The sequence below is a fragment of the Schistocerca serialis genome, chromosome 1, assembly GCF_023864345.2.
Source record: "Schistocerca serialis cubense isolate TAMUIC-IGC-003099 chromosome 1, iqSchSeri2.2, whole genome shotgun sequence".
Taxonomy (NCBI): Eukaryota; Metazoa; Arthropoda; class Insecta; order Orthoptera; family Acrididae; genus Schistocerca; species Schistocerca serialis.
Window position 1 is genome coordinate 26,808,479 of NC_064638.1, and position 18,768 is coordinate 26,827,246.

The 18,768-nt window shown below is 40.3% G+C and overlaps 1 protein-coding gene across 6 annotated transcripts in view; it reads right to left on the bottom strand.

Annotated features, from left to right (window-relative positions):
- The window catches only part of LOC126461015 (tight junction protein ZO-1), a 724,130-nt gene that overhangs the window by 199,079 nt on the left and 506,283 nt on the right, over positions 1-18,768 (bottom strand). For all 6 annotated transcript variants that reach the window (XM_050095967.1, XM_050095964.1, XM_050095966.1 and 3 more), the window contains exon 11: positions 15,552-15,723. In XM_050095967.1, the coding sequence (XP_049951924.1) occupies positions 15,552-15,723 (172 nt within the window). The remainder of the gene's footprint in view (positions 1-15,551; positions 15,724-18,768) is intronic.

Sequence of the window (18,768 nt, forward strand, 5' to 3'; positions counted from 1 at the left end):
CCCACCACAGAGTTATCAACCTTTCCTCCAGAAGTCTTAGTCCCACAGAAATATCAGTCCTTTCCAAAGGCCTCACTTTTCGTCCCACTCCCAAATCCAACCATGTAGGACTAGTCAAAGACCTCTCCATCTCCTGGTCTCTACAGTGGAAACACTTTTTCACCACCAACCCGGCCAATCAGACTCAACCAAATACCAATATTGAACCTTGCCTAACTCAGTTCACTCCTCCATCCAACCATGATCCACCCCCACTGCCTCCAAACCAACCCCTGTTAACTTTCCAGAATTTCTTAACCTCGAACCTTGCCTCACCATCACTCCCCAAATCCCTCAACATGCAAACTAACCTTACATCCACAGAAATAACTGCATTCCACCATCTAAAAACTGATCCTGACCTTATAATCCTACCTGCAGACAAAGGGTCCACCACCGTTGCTTTTAACGGCAAGGATTACGTGGCAGAAGGACTCCAGCAGCTCTCAGATACTTCACCTACAAACCATGCCACAGTGACCCCATTCCAGTAATCCAGCAGGATCTCCAGTCACTACTCAAATCCTTTGGCCCATCCCAGAACCTCTCTCCAGAGTCCATCTGTCTACTTACCCGTACCACTCCCCGCACTCCCACCTTCTACATGCTTCCTAAGTCCATAAACCCAACTACCCAGAACGCCCCATTGTGGCCAGTTACTGTGTCCCCACTGAGAGAATCTCAGCTCTCATAGACCAACACCTTGAACCTATTACCCGGAACCTATTCTCCTATATAAAAGATACCAACCATTTCCTCAACTGACTCTCCACACTTCCTGTCCCTTTACCACACGGTGCCCTGCCCATCACTATTGATGCGACCTCCCTGTACACTAACATTCCTAATGCCCATGGCCTTACTGCTATTGAACACTATCTTTCCAGACGCCCTATGGATTCCAGACCAACAATCTCCTTCCTAGTCTCCATGACCAACTATATCCTCACCCACAATTACTTCTCCTTTCAAAGCATTACCTACAAACAAATCTACGGTACGGCTATGGTCACCCGCATGGCACCATCCTATGCTAACCTATTCATGGGCCATCTAGAGGAATCCTTCCTAAAAATCCAGAATCCTAAACCCCTCACCTGGTTCAGATTCACTGAGGACATCTTTGCTATCTGGATTGAAGGTGAGGACACCTTATTCACATTCCTCCAGAACCTCAACAACTTCTCCCCCATTTGCTTCACCTGGTCCTACTCAGCTCAACAAGCCACCTTCCTAGAAGTTGACCTCTACCTCAGAGATGGCTACTTCAGTACCTCTGTCCATATCAAACCTACTAACCACCAGCAATACCTCCACTTCGACAGCTGCCACCCATTCCATACCAAGAAGTCCCTACTGTACAGCCTAGCCTCCCATCATTGTAGCATCTGCAGTGATGAGCAGTCCCTCTCAAAATATACCGAGGGTGTCACTGAAGCCTTCACTGACCATAATTATCCTCCCAGCCTTGTACAAAAACAAATCTCCCGTGCCTTACCTTTCCAATCTCTCACCACCTCCCAAAGTCCCACAGTCTGGCCACAGAGGACCATTCCCCTTGTAACTCAGTACCATCTGGGACTGGAGCAACTGAATTACATTCTCCACCAGGGTTTCGATTACCTCTTGTCATGCCCTGAAATGTCCTATCCACTATCCTTCCCACCCCTCCTACTGTGGTATTCCGCTGTCCACCAAACCGACACAATATACTCATCCATCCTTACACAACCCCTGCTCCCAATCCCTTACCTCATGGCTCATACCCCTGTAATAGACCTAGATGCAAGACCAGTCCCGTACATCCTCCTACCACCATCTGCTCCAGTCCGGTCACTAACATCATCTATCCCATCAAAGGCAGGGCTATCTGTGAAACCTGTCAGGTGATTTACAAGCTAAGCTAGATAAGATAAGATAAGATACTTTATTGTCACATAACATGTTTTTATACAATCATTCGATTGAGAACATTGGTGACTCATCAGTCTTTAACCTAAGTTGTTACAGTATTTTATATACTACAGGAAATACGTAATACATACATTGTTTATTATAATAAAAATACAACATTATATTTTAAATCTTTTTGTTACTCATTAAATCATTACCATAACCTTCACACACCTATATGAAGCATGGATGTACTGAATGGAATACAAACCACCATTCAAACTATAATTCTATTTATAAACATGAATATACAGTTAACGTGTATACACTAATCTCTAAAATAGCACAAGGCTTCCAGGAGACATCATGTGCTTACAAGAACCTTATAATAGAGGTGGGCAACTAACGTGTCTACCAAAACATGCTACCACAATAACAGGCAGCAATAACTGTAAGGCTGCAATAGTAACTTAAAAATAGAACTTATAACATAATTAAGGTAACAGAGTTATGCAATCAACATTTAGTTACGACAGAGATAACTAATGGGAACCTTACATGGACATCCATGTACACCCAATACAATGATCAAGTACAACCATATGCAGACCACATCAGAAAGCTAGCAATGTATGCCACAGGCAAAAAATTAGTGATAAGTGCTGACATGAATTCCAGAATGACCCTCTGGAACTCAGACATAACAGATAAAAGATGACGCATAATTACTGACGTAATATAAGAAACACAATTACATGTAATGAACACAGAGGGACCTATGCCAACATATGCAGGGTTCAAGGGTATGAGCAGTAATATTGACATTACACTAGCAAATAATGCAGCAATGGCACACTAACAAACTGGACCATATACAACAATATAATGAGTAGGGACAACAATGTCATAACATACACAAGAACTCACACTCAGAACACAACGATCAAATCAAGCACCAGACACTTATTGCCTCACAATGCAGAATGGAACAAATTAATGGAAATTATCCAACAATACAATCCAGAAAACATTAGTGGAGGGATCAATTACAGAGCGCACAAGCAGCTAACACTGGTAATACAAGATTCTCACAACACATCAATATCAATGGCACAGAAGACAAAAAGCTCACCAATAACTTGGACAACGAACTCCCTAGACACAAACAAGATGCCACATACAAACGAAAATTATATTAAAGGGAAATAATAGATACTGACAGAGAAGATAAGAAAACCCCACTAGTTCTGGAAAAGCTAAGGCAGAAATCATGGTACGATGACAATACACCAGAGTTTCTGCTGTATAAACTACTCACTGATGATGTCATCAATACAGACACACTATATCATACAACACTATGAGAAAACCTACACACATTATACAACACCACAACTGCCATCTGTCGTTTTGCACAATAAGAGGTTGCGCTACCAATCTCAGAGCTCAAAAACAAGAAAGCACCTGGACCAGATGGTATCCATTAGCACCACTGATCACGCCGTTCCTAACAACGTTACTGAACGATGCATTATGGCTGGACAGGGAACCTACAGTATGGAAAACCTCCAAAGCAGTCATTATTAAGATCCTTCAGATCCAAAGACTTACAGGCCAATATGCCTTATAAACATCTGAGCAAAGTTTCAGGAGAAACCACTGTGTAACTGCTTGCAAACACACAGAGGTAGAGCCAACAACAGTTCAGCTTCAGAACAGGCAAATCAATAGATGATGCCATCAACCAGGCCCTTCACATAATTCATACTACAACACAGAAATACACCATTGCAATAAACATTGACATTGCCGGAACATTCGATAACCTCTGGTTGCCCGCAATGTTTTAAAGTTTAAGACATCTTAAGGTACTACAATCACTGTATAACAGTTTCCTAGACTACTGTAAAGTCTGAGTAGTCAAATGGCAGATGGACAGCTGGAAAGCAATTAAAAGAATTACCAAAGGCTGTCCTCAAGGGTCAATCTGCAGTCCCATCTTCTGGGACATAACAATCAAACACTTCCTGCAACTTCTAGATGGGGATGAAAGGCTAGATGGAATTGTCTCCTATGCAGATGACCTATTAGTTGTAGTCACTGCAAACAACAGAGCCCAGCTAGAAGAGAAAGCCATCTACAAAAAATTACACAATGGTGTCACAATAACAGAATCAGGATCTCCAAAAACAAAACAACACACACATTAGTGAAAGGATCACTCCAAAGTAATTCTTCAGCTAAAATTATGGAAACAAGCATCAAATGAGCACATGTTACACACGATCATGGGGTACACATAGATGAGAAATTGAATTTCCACGAACACATAAGGATAACAACAGACAAAGCAGAAAAAATACTACATAAACTGGAGAAGATAAATTCAAAACAGTACAGGCTACCTCTACCAGTCATAAGGACATACCACTATGCACTCTTTGAATCAGTAATTAGCTTCACAGCTAGCACGTGTGCACACATGGTCATCAACAAAGCATCAGTCACATGAAGGTAAAGAAGTGTCCTACTAAGGCTATCTGGAGCCTTCAGCACTACCTCCATGGATGTACTGTGAGTGGTGCTCGGAATATGCCCCATAGATATCACAATCAAATACAGAGCTGCAAGGTAGTAGTTAAAGATGGAGAGACTAGATAATGTACATGCAATAACTGGTGTACCGATACAGATGACATGTCACCTTAAAAGTTGGCATTTGGATACATGGCAAGGTAAGTGGGATGTAAGTGATATGAGGCATAGACTTCCTCCCTAACGTAAGGGACCAGTTGAGAATGAAACATATCGATCCCAACTACGGTATGGTACATTTCTTAACTGGACATGGACCTCATCCCACGCAGTTAAACCGCGTGAGCCTGAGGCAGACATCTACATGCACATGCAGCGACGCAGGTTCCCCATAACACACTGTCTTCTTCTGCGGACAATATGTGAACAACAGACATACACTACACTTTGAATACACAGAAACAAACACACATATATTCACAGCAAAAATGGATGAAGAACAGTGGGCACAATTAATGGCATTGACAAACATTCAACACATGACAACAAACAACGCATGACGAGAACCTGCAGACACAGCATAAAAGAAATGCCTACATGCAACATTAGAGCAATTTCCAGAAGGTGGACAGCAATACCCACAATGATAGCAGAAACAGTGACAGTGAAGAGGAACAGCGGAGGAAGATGAGATGTGACAGTAAATAAACATAAGGTGCTGGCAATCTAGCTAAGAAATCAGCAAATTCTGTACATAGATTAGCACTTAATACATAAGGTTAGTAATACATAGGATTAGCAATTTCTCTACTACTAACCAACTCACATATATTTTTATTTTATTTATTTATTTATTTATTTTTTGGGGTGGGGTGCCTGGAGGTCAACAGCTCGAAGAAACCATTCTGAGGTATTCACCATCACTCACAATCGGTGATGGCACTAACAAATCTCTCCTCTATCCTATCATCTTTTTATATTCGTCACAAAAAACAACAAAGTTTTATTTATATTTCAACCTTAAATTATTGTTATTTTGAAAAGTATTGTTCTTTGTAAATGTTATAAATAAAAACAAAAGAATATAAAACTGCAAAAAAATGAAAAAAGAAAACTACAAGATGTATGATCTTCTTTTAAAACATCAGGTAACACGTCTACAACTGCGTAATAAATAGATAAATAATACACTACAGGTGGCAGAACCCGACTTAGTGTTGATTTTCACTTTCATTACAGTGTTGCCAGAACCTGGCCAAGTGCCAAATAAACACCTAATTGAGTTTAATACCAACAGTACTACAACCAGACTCCAGGTTGTCACATGAGCAGTAGTTTTTTCGACTAACCAGAAAATCTATCAGCATTTGGGTTCCACAGGTCTGCAGCTGCCACAGCAGCAGGTTATTTCACACATCAAGTAAAAGATTCCCTTGAGAGGGCAAACTACTGTACGGGCAAAATACAGGGTGACAATTATTGAAGTATATGAAATAAAATCGTCATGACTTTTGAACGGTTTGCCTGTGCGTCTAGTATTTGTGAAGGCCTGCTATGTGAGCAATAATAGCTCAACAGTGCAGCTCAAAGGAAGTTTGCAACTGAGTTCAAGCTGAAGATAGCAAGTCCAAGTGTGCTAACAATCAAGAATTCGATCTGCAAGTCTGAGAGAATGGGAAGTGTTTGCGATGACAGTGTTGGAAATGTCAGTCATTCAAAAAGGGTTAAAACACCTGAAAACATCAAGAAGACAAGCACTGTGTTTCAAACCAGCCCAATAAAATCAATGAGATGAGCTGCACAACATCTGGGAATCAACTGGGAGACACTGTGACAAATTGTTATTGAAGACCTGCATCTCTTCCCATACAAAATTCAAACCCATCAGCCATTAAGCCCTAGGTCCATGGAACAGCAGTTGTGTTTCGCCAACACTATTGTTCACAGAGTTGAGAAGGGAACTTTGATGTGAACATAGTTTGGTTTACCGACAAAGCCCACTTTCATTTGAATGGGTTTGTCAACAAGCAAAGTTGGCATATTTAGGGGACTGAGAATACATGTTTTGCGATCAAGAAGTCTCTTCATTCTCAATGGGTGAATGTGTGGTGTGTAATGTCCAGTCACGGAATAATTGGTGCAATATTCCTTGATGGCACGGTGACTAATGAACAGTACATGAGGGTTTTGGAAGATGACTTTATCTCCATTATCCAAAGTGACCCTGATTCATGCACGACAGAGCTCGACCCCATGAAAGCAGGAGAGTATTTGATGTCCTGGAGGAGCACTTTGGGGCCGCTTTCTGGCTCTGGGGTACCCAGAGGACACTGGCATTGGAATCGACTGGCTGCCGTATTCTCTGGATATGAACACTTGCGACTACATTTTGTGGGGCTATATTAAAGAGAAGGTGTACACCAATAACACCAAACCCATTGCTGAGCTGAAAACTAGCCATTCAGGAGGTCATCGACAGCATCAATATTCCTACACTTCAGCGAGGCACGCTGAATTTTGCTATTCATCTGTGCCACACCATTGCCAAGGATGGCAGGCATATCAAACATGTCATAACCTAAATCCGAATATCTGTAGTGATGTTTACGTGTTGAATAAATTGTGTGCATGCCGTTGATTCTAACTTTATGTCTTTTTCATATATTTCAACAACTGTCACCCTGTATGACAACATGGAATGCCAAGTCACTCTGCTGGCTGTAACTTTGCTGTTGCTTGTAAACATTTTTGGTTTACACATTTTCACTACATTTGGACGATGTGAACCTGATGTCAAGCTTGGTACCATTCAAGGATTTAGATTCATTATTAGAGAATTATCAACATTAATTACAATGAATGTTTGGTACGGCCAAAGACTTTGAAGCTCACATTTCACTTAAGTAGTTTGGAGCACTTAAATTTTATCATGCAATATGAGATGCAGTAAAGGGGGAATCAGTGTGATTACAAGATACAGCGGGTAATTGCACCAATTTCCATTAGTCAGTGGATAAATCCCATGGTCACTGCAAAGAAAACAAACCCGTGCATCAGAACTAGCGGTGAGTCTAATTCCATGATTAACCTCCATGATTAACCCACAAAGTGAGATTCACATTTAACCAATCCCTCAGCCTGAGGAATGTTTAAGCAAAACATTTTCCAAAGATTGACTTGAAGCATGCACACTTGCAGCTGCATCTAGATGCACACACACGTAAAATCTTGGTAATAAACATGCTTTTTGGAATGCATCAATACAAAATATTATAATTTGGGGTCATCTCAACATGAGAAATTTTCCAAAGATATCCAGAGCAATTAACTCAGGTTACTCCAAAGTGTGTTAACTATTTGGATGGTGGCAGCTACCACAGCAGAACAAATGAAAAACTTGCAAACAATGTTTCAATGATTGCTAGACCAATTGGCTCCACTGTGACCTGGAGAAACACGAGTTATTTGCATCATTAGTATTTGGTGGATATATATGTTAAACAGCAAAGGAAACATGCTGATAGCAGAGCACGTTGATGCTATCAGAACCCTACTAGTTCCAAAATACTTAAAGCAACTGCAATCTTTTCTGGGGAGTGAACTACTATGCATAATTCATTCCCCAAGGAGCTCATCTCATACATTCATTGAACCACTTGAGGAAAAGAGCATTCCATTCACTTGGTCTCATGAGTGGCACACAGCAAATTTCCAATTTGAAAAAAAGAAGAAGAAAAGCACAGAAGTCAGATCTGCAATTAGTGAAGGTCACACAGGAGAAGGTTCTATCCCTGCAACCAACGCATCAGTGTACGACACTGGAGCCATCCCATGACATAAGAATGCTGATGGTACAGAGCACCCAATAGATTTTGCATCTATGACACTCTCACAGGCACAGCAGAATTATTCACAAATAGAGAAGGAGGTGTTGGCAATTGCATATGGTTTTAAAAAAGTCCACATTTTTCATATGGGAATAAGTTCTAGTTACTCACAGATCACAAACCCCTCAAATCACCTCCCACACAGAATGGTGCAGCCATTGCAATGTTGGGCTTTACCCTTGAGCAATTATCATTATGACATTCATTTTAATCCCACTGCAAAAATGCCAATGCATAACTCATTATCATGCCTCCCCATTTCCACAACATTGAGTTTGACTGCAAGGAAGCAGTATGTATTGCCCAACACCAGATTGTGCTCCACCTTGCAAGATTTCCAAATCACAGCTTCCAAAGTAGCGGCTACTACGCAGCACGCCCTCATGTGTACAGCCGTGATGGTGGTGGTGCAGAACTGTTGGTCAGTGTGTCTCTGAAAAGGTTCACACTTAACAATATTAAGTCGCCAGTCGCCACTCCCATCATGCACTGCTTGCAGTGTGGTTTCAGTTGCCTAAGACTGCAGTCGTGTGTCTGAGTTGTGTCTGCGTGCACCTGTGTGTGTGTGTGTGTGTGTGTGTGTGTGTGTGTGTGTGTGTGTGTGTGTACGTCCATTGTTGATGAAGGCCTCAGTGGCCGAAGCTTTATTTGTGACAGTCTTCTTGTTGTACCGATCTGTGACTCAGCATCTCCACTATGTGATGACAATATTGTTACATTCCATCCAGGATTTTCCATTGTTTGTGATTAAGATTCAGACTTAGTAACACAAAATCATATTGCTGTGAAACAGAGGCTTAACAATTCTTTAGGCGTAGCATTGTTTCCTACAGAGGATGCTGAAATTCCATGTCCATATCCTTCAGTGAAACAGGCAAAAAGGAATACAAACGTCTCAAAAATGAGATCGACAGGAAGTGCAAAATGGCTAAGCAGGGATGGCTAGAGGACAAATGTAAGGATGTAGAGGCCTATCTCACTAGGGGTAAGATAGATACCGCCTACAGGAAAATTAAAGAGACCTTTGGAGATAAGAGAATGACTTGTATGAATATCAAGAGCTCAGATGGAAACCCAGTGCTAAGCAAAGAAGGGAAAGCAGAAAGGTGGAAGGAGTATATAGAGGGTCTATACAAGGGCGATGTACTTGAGGACAATATTATGGAAATGGAAGAGGATGTAGATGAAGATGAAATGGGAGATACGATACTGCGTGAAGAATTTGACAGAGCACTGAAAGACCTGAGTCGAAACAAGGCTCCCGGAGTAGACAATATTCCATTGGAACTACTGACGGCCGTGGGAGAGCCAGTCCTGACAAAACTCTACCATCTGGTGAGCAAGATGTATGAAACAGGCGAAATACCCTCAGACTTCAAGAAGAATATAATAATTCCAATCCCAAAGAAAGCAGGTGTTGACAGATGTGAAAATTACCGAACTATCAGCTTAATAAGTCACAGCTGCAAAATACTAACACGAATTCTTTACAGACGAATGGAAAAACTAGTAGAAGCCAACCTCGGGGAAGATCAGTTTGGATTCCGTAGAAACACTGGAACACGTGAGGCCATACTGACCTTACGACTTATCTTAGAAGAAAGATTAAGGAAAGGCAAACCTACGTTTCTAGCATTTGTAGACTTAGAGAAAGCTTTTGACAATGTTGACTGGAATACTCTCTTTCAAATTCTAAAGGTGGCAGGGGTAAAATACAGGGAGCGAAAGGCTATTTACAATTTGTACAGAAACCAGATGGCAGTTATAAGAGTCGAGGGACATGAAAGGGAAGCAGTGGTTGGGAAGGGAGTAAGACAGGGTTGTAGCCTCTCCCCGATGTTGTTCAATCTGTATATTGAGCAAGCAGTAAAGGAAACAAAAGAAAAATTCGGAGTAGGTATTAAAATTCATGGAGAAGAAATAAAAACTTTGAGGTTCGCCGATGACATTGTAATTCTGTCAGAGACAGCAAAGGACTTGGAAGAGCAGTTGAATGGAATGGACAGTGTCTTGAAAGGAGGATATAAGATGAACATCAACAAAAGCAAAACAAGGATAATGGAATGTAGTCTAATTAAGTCGGGTGATGCTGAGGGAATTAGATTAGGAAATGAGGCACTTAAAGTAGTAAAGGAGTTTTGCTATTTGGGGAGCAAAATAACTGATGATGGTCGAAGTAGAGAGGATATAAAATGTAGACTGGCAATGGCAAGGAAAGCGTTTCTGAAAAAGAGAAATTTGTTAACATCCAGTATTGATTTAAGTGTCAGGAAGTCATTTCTGAAAGTATTCGTATGGAGTGTAGCCATGTATGGAAGTGAAACATGGACGATAAATAGTTTAGACAAGAAGAGAATAGAAGCTTTCGAAATGTGGTGCTACAGAAGAATGCTGAAGATTAGATGGGTAGATCATGTAACTAATGAGGAAGTATTGAATAGGATTGGGGAGAAGAGAAATTTGTGGCACAACTTGACCAGAAGAAGGGATCGGTTGGTAGGGCATGTTCTGAGGCATCAAGGGATCACCAATTTAGTATTGGAGGGCAGCGTGGAGGGTAAAAATCGTAGAGGGAGACCACGAGATGAATACACTAAGCAGATTCAGAAGGATGTAGGTTGCAGTAGGTACTGGGAGATGAAAAAGCTTGCACAGGATAGAGTAGCATGGAGAGCTGCATCAAACCAGTCTCAGGACTGAAGACCACAACAACAACAACAACATCCTTCAGTTGCCACATACATCCCACTCGAGGGTGTCCAAGACGAAAGCCTTAGCTTGTTCCCACATTTAATGGCCAGGGTAGGCAGCACAATTGAGCACACATTGTATGACACACGTACACATGTAATCGAGCATCCACAGCAAAAAGCTTCCTCCCCCTCTCCTGGCCCCAGCCTGAGCACCCTTCGGAGAGGGTGCACACTGATTCTGGTGGCCCTTTAGAGGGTGGATGCATTCCCTAATTTTCGTTTGTGACGCAAGTCACTTCTACAACTGCACGCTCTACAATCAGAGCACTACTTATCTTTTTTTTGCCATGGATGGAATACCTCACACTTTATTGTTTCACAACAGACTCCAGTTCATTTCAACAGACTCTGAGGTATTCTGCCGATGCAATGAAATATGGTGCCTGACCACATCCCCATTATACATGGCATCAAACTTGGCAGCAGAGTGTATGGTCAAAACCTACCAGATGCAAATGTGGAAAGCACTGTCAGTGCTCCAGAATCCCTAGCAAAGTTTTTTGCCACACCCCTGTACACCAATCGACAGACAAAGCCCGGCTGAGGTACTGCAAAGGCACTGGCCGCACACACTCTCAGACCTGCCACAACCTGCAGCATGACTCTCTGAGCCCAAGTTACACATCCAGCTACAAGCAGAGTGTCAATGTGTGGGGTTACACATTCAGCCAGAAGTCGTATCAGGCACTGGCCATTATTCTCAGCCATAGTAAAGGGTGCCAGATGATCCTCTGTCTCTGGAATCAGCCACCACTGCGACCGCACAGGAGATATCCTCACTCCTCAAGCCACAACAGGGGCTTCCGGCCCCATAACTTTCAATGACCAAGCTTTTAAGAATTCCCCACAGACTGCAAGTGCTCCTAGGTTCACACCTTACTACAGTCACTGAGCTATTACAACATTACAATCAGGGCCCATTGTCATCACTAGTGGCAAAAGGAGCGGCATAGGATTGACAACTCATCAAGGTCGGATCACTTTCTCTGACACTGCAATCAGTGGCAGTCTCAGTACCTTGGCAGCAATCACAACAACAAATAGACCATCAGCACATGGCCACAATGTTCATGGGAATAGAAATCCCAGATTTTGAGATGCAACTGGAGCCACAGACAGGGCTACCAGTACAGCGCTCCCGCTCTCACTGGTAGGCAGAACATTTTGGGCTCTCCACGTCTGTTAAAGGGTGGGAGGTATTTAGTACTGTTGCCAGACTCTCATTTCCTTATCGAAATGAACGCACCAACATCAATGTGAGTTGCTCAATTTCACGGTCACATTGCAGACAGCAGAGACTTTGCATCAGCTGGCAAGACCCTCTGGTGGCTTTAGGAAGGAGAAAAGTACACACATTTCCCTGATCTGTGTTGTGTCAATATATCTGAAGCTTACCAATCACTGACAGTAATTTTTGCATATAGTTACTACTTGCTTGCTCTCAGTTATTTCCTTGAATTCATATTGTGGTTTTGTTCATACACTACTAACAATTCTTGGTTTCCATGTTTTGTACTACTCTCAGTTTCTTCTTTTAGATTTTCGTACCATTCTTGCTGTCATCCATTCGGTGCTCTCTGCCACTCACAGCTTCCTCAGAAACCATTTTGTAGCCTTCCACATCTGCATTACTAAATTTACTCGAAAACTGACATCACCACTGAAGAGGCAATGAACAATTTTCCTTCAATGTCTGAAGAGTTAACAAAATAACACAGAAGAATTAGATACTGGACAATAAATGTGGTAAGATACAGAACTTTGCTGACTGGATAAGGAGAAATTTTAAATAAGTAAGAAACATGTAGCATAAAGTGAAATTAATAGACTGATACCTCTCATGTCTAAACAATTCTCTTCTCCGATTTTAAATTTTAAAATACATAAATAAATCCTTTCCAAATTCATACAATGCTAACAGGGGTTTATTCACCTTTGGAACATTTGCATTGCTCCTGTTTCATGACACTTTGGAAGCTGCACCATCAGCTTTGAAAGACAAATATTCATTCACATAAGATGTTTCACCTCAATATCTTCTGTATGCTAGAAAATTACATTATATTATCTGCGACACCTACTGCATAATTTTTGTTTCCTGCTGATCTGGATATCATACATAGCACCATTCCAGAATTAGCTCTTGGACAGAAGGCCAAACTAAGCACAGATTCATATCCAGTGGTGACTGATGTTTAGTGCTACAGCAAACTACTGAGGACCATTCAGTCTCACGGCAGGTGGCTATCGAAAACTAACCCCTGCTTGAAAAGTTCACAACAATACGTGTTCACAATTACTACATTACCTTTATACCATGTCACTTTCAGTTTTGCATACAGAAGTTCTCCCTACTGTGTTTTTTTTTTTCTTTCTTCTTTTCTGTGCTAAAGCTGAAATGTATGCAAGTGTAAAGAAAATCAAATATTTTTTTAATGCTGTAGCCATGTAGAACAAAATAAAACAGTTTACAGATGAGTAAAATCAAAAGGGTGTTTTTTGGATTACATGATCATGTTACAAAAGTATGGAATTAATGCATATTTGAAAACAAAGCATTATGTAACTTGGGGAAGACAGCTTATGTAAACACTACAATGGATGTAAGATATAGGCAGCAGGCTTGTGTTATTATTATTTACACAAGCAGCAGCAAAACAGCTGCCACTACTAATACTGCCAAAAGCAACAGGAAATACGGTATTACTAGCACTGTCAGGACAATTTCTGGTGTCCCCACTAGTTAAAAATAGGAAATAACAATCTCAGTATTTTTAACTGCAAAACAAATTACACTCTCAAAGAGAACTGACCTTTTCTAGGACATTTCAATAAACTGATCCCATAGCCAGTATAGGTACATGGTATGATGTCTATGAGTCCGCAGCAAAAACAGAAATGATAGTAGTTTAATGAATTTGCTTTCTTCAGTGTACAGTAGTTGACAAAGTTATGAATTTAAAGAACAATGACATACATAAAAACACAGTTACAGGAATTATAAGTACAGACATAGAAAGGAGAAAAAGGTACAGAATTGTGGTCTAAGAAACACAATGTGCACAACCCACAACATGAAAGCATGTACAAAAGAAAACAAAATCAAGAGTAATGGATAAATTGCCATGAAACAAGATTCGTATATCATATATATAAATTTACAATATGGTGGAGAAAAAGAACTTATTTTTTTCTTTGGAGGGAAAGGGGATATGGAGGGAGAGGGGGAGGGGTCAAGTAACATGGGGAGCAGCTCATATACAACACAGAGTACAGTTGCAATATTATGAAAAGGATAGTTGTTACTCACCCTATAGTGGAGATGCTGAGTCGCAGATAGGCACAACAAAAAAACTGTTGGAGAGTGAGATTTTGGCCAACAAGGTCTTTGTCGAAAATAGACAACACACACACACACACACACACATATGTATGTGCAAATGCAACTTTCACATATATGACCACAGACTCTGGCAGCTGAAGCCAGACTCTCTTGGACTAATCTTTACCTCTAGCATGCAAATTCAAATATATCTGGATGAACCTGACAGTCATTTTAACCTGTCACAGTTACAGTGAAAGATGCGCAAGAAAATCAGCCATGCCCTTCTCAAAAGAGCCATTGCCTAAACAAAGGCAACCGCAGGAAACCTAAATCCTCATGGCCAACTGGAATATATGGGTTGTTTGTCTCTCAAATGAAAGCCCACTGTCTGAAGCACAATGCTGCTTCATTTGGTATCACATACTGTAATGTAAATTTTGGTGACATAGTTAGTGGAACATCAAATGATCCAATGTACATGCATAGAATGTACAAATTTTCCACATCAGTCTTACTCATCATGTTTCTGAATGATGTGGACTCACCAGTGTGTCATCTATTCTCTCCAAATCCCACTATGGTGTGCATGAGGATTGGTCCAGGTTGGTTGAACATGCAGTACGAGCTTCTTGACACTGACCAGTGGTCATGAGAGACAGTCCACACTGCACACAATAGTGCTGACATTTTTAACCTCACAAGCCATATAAAATACACACTAGCTGCAGAGGACCTGGTGTATGAGATTTTCACAACTAACTTTCATTCTGTGCTTGTTTATAATAATTCGGATCACTCCTCGCAGCTACCTATCCCAAGGATTGCTCTCTATTTGCAGCAATATTGAGGACTACACTCACAAAACACAGGACTTGATCTTATGACTTTTTTAAAAATTTGTTTGGACACATATGTGAACAGTTCACCAAATTTTGCTGTTAACACTTCCAGAAATTCTTCTGCAACTCCCCCTAAATGTTACAATTGTTATACTGACATTGTTCATCACTTCAGCCTCAAATGTATTCTGATTGCTAGCTCACCTGATGTACAATAACACCTAAAACATGTTCCTATTGTCATTCAATTCTATAAATAAACTTAGAAGTGTAAACTTACGAGGTGATGTAAACTTGTCCGGAAAATCTTTAAGTAGTTTCTCTCGGGCAATATCAGCCACTGGACCAAAGAGAACAACAGGGCGCACAAAGCCCGGATGCCTGAGCACGACTCTTTCATAAGCTGGAAATTTGCTTATGCTATCGGCAAACACAACATCATCCCAGTGGTCCTGAAAGAAATAGTCATAACATCTGTTACACAAATGAATTACTAAGAACAGAGTTAAAAATATATGTGAATTAACTGTTCATAACAAAACAAGACTCCTGCTCAATAACTGAGGTCACAGACACAGGGCTCTCCAGGACAGCAACCAGCTACTAGCCTCATTCTTCCATGTGGGGCACATTAAAATCTGACAAGTAATTACTCTGATGAGTATTAAAAAGTTTCCGGCTCAAGATGCTGGAGTTGGCAGTCACGTGTGCGTGAGGCGTGTTTGGTTGTGTGTACTAATGGTGTGTGTGTCTCTTTTACTGACAAGACAAGATCAGGACAAGTGAAACTCAAAAGGAAAGTAAATAGAAATAGAGAAGAAATTACAAGATATAACATAGGAAACCTGGTGAAAGTAGATATAAAAGAAAATTTTACAAAAGAAATTAAAAGCAATCTAACAAAACCGAGACTGACCAATGCAGAACCAAAGGATGTCGAAAGCAGATGGAGACACCTGAAGGGCTGTATTCAAGAAGCAGCTTCCAAAATCATGGGTGAAAGAAAACGACCTAATAAAATTTGGATTAACACAAAGTGTCAAGAAAAAGTGCTGGAAAGAAGAAATGCGAAGAATGTATGGATTAAAGAAAGGGACAATATGACATTGAAGGAAAGATACTATAAACACCGCCAAGAAACGCAAAGAACCCTAAGACAAGAGAAAAGGGAATACTATAACAATATGATCAGAGAAGCAGAGGATTTCCAAGATCACAGGACAAGGCAGATGTATCAATATATAAAAAAATCCTTTGGTAAATTCAATAAAAGGGAACAGTTTATAAAAAATCAGTATGGGAAAATATTGACCAACAAAAGTGACATACAAAACAGATGGAAGACATACTTTTCACAACTTCTCAAATGCAATGACCCACACTATTACTTTAAATTGGAAGAACCTGATACAACTGATACAGCTGATACAGTTACAACACCATCAGTAAATGAAATACAGCAAGCAATAAAGAAACAAAAGAATAACAAGGCTTGTGGCGAGGACAAGATATACGCTGAGTTATTACAGAAGGGAGGCCCACAACTGGAATTAGAAATACAGGCGTTAATAGAAACAATTTGGGAGACAGAAACCATTCCTGCAGATTGGAAAACTACAATTGTGTGCCCCATATTTAAGAAGAATGACCCACTAGTTTGTGATAACTACAAAGGAATTGCCTTACTGGATGTCACCTACAAAATCTTATCGAGCTGCCTATTAAACAGGCTGATATCAATAACAGAAGAACTGACTGGGGACTACAAATGCGGTTTCCGCAGAAACAGATCCACATTAGATCACTTATTTACCCTAAGACAAGTAACTGACAACGCGAGGGAATTCAATGTAGATGTCCACATATTATTCATAGATTTTAAAAAGGCCTATGATAGCATACACCAACACACACTCCTAAATATAATGAAGGAATTTAAAATACCATCAAAATTAATCAGATTAGTTAAAATGTGTATAGATGAAACTTTATGTCGCTTAAAGAGACCGATAGGAGAAACTGAAAATTTTAAGGTGTACACTGGACTGAGACAAGGGGATGCCATTTCACCTATTTTATTTAACCTTGTCCTAAGAGAAGATTGATAGAGAATTTTCTAAAACCAGTCCACAAGGGATCCAGCTGCACGATGTGAACATCACAAGACTTGCCTATGCAGATGATGTAGCACTAATAAGTAGTTCCAAAAGAGAATTAATCAGAATGATGCAAAATTACTACAAAATTGCTGAGAAAACAGGATTACATGTTAATGAAGAAAAGACAGAATACCTGCCCATAAGTAAGAAAACCAGAAAAGATGCACCTCTGACTGTAGATGGATTCAATTTGAAGACTTTTGACCACTTCAAGCACCTAGGAAGTCTTTTTAGTAATAACAGCAGAACAGATATAGAACTAGATGCCTGTTCATCAACAGCACAAGACACTTTTTAGTTTCATCAAAATTCTAAGAAAAAGATCACTCAGCAGTAACTTCAAAATCCACTTATATCAATCAACCATTATAACTGTGATGTTATATGGATGTGAAACATTAATATTTAGAAAGAAAGATGAAGAAAAACTGTTAATATTCGAAATAAAAGTACAAGGGAAAATTTTTGGACCTGTATACAAAGAAAATAACATGGAATGGAGTATAAGAAGAAATGAAGAATTAAGAGGGCTGTACAAACACCGTAACATCGTCGAAGTGCTCAAGAGGAGAAGGTTGAATTGGGCAGGCTATACAGCAAGAATGACAGAGAACAGACTACCTAGAATGGCATTCAGCAGAACAATAGATGGAACGAGAGGAAGAGGGAGACCCAGAATCAGATGGCGGGGTAACATTCTGGAGGACACAACTAGGATGGACAGCAACAGTAACTGGACAAACAGCGCACTGGACAGGCAGAAATGGAAGAGGCTCGTAGAGCAGGCATATGGTCGATAAGGCCCTTGCCACATGTAAAGGAAGGATAAACAAATATAATTTTATACACTATGTCTTCTGAAACAACATCAATTGTTTCTAATAATAAATTTAATTGCTAACAGTCAAAAATCACAAAATGCATTACTGGTTTTAGTTTATTTAATCACCTTCAGAGAGTGTTCAGCTACTAACAACATTTGTCACATGAGATAAATAACAGCCGACATCAAAATCTACAGACCACATCAAAATCTACATCTATACTCTGCAAATCCCTGGCAAGTACATGACACAAGGCACTTCCTATTCTATCAGTTATTGGAATTTGTTCCTGTTCTATTCAATAATGCAGATAGAATGACTGTAAACACCTTTGTTTGCACTACAATTTATCCAATCTTGTTATAATGTACGAAGTTGTAGTATATTTTTTTTTTTTTGTCATCAGTCTACTGACTGGTTTGATGTGGCCCGCCACGAATTCCTTTCCTGTGCTAACCTCTTCATCTCAGAGTAGCACTTGCAACCTACGTCCTCAATTATTTGCTTGACGTAT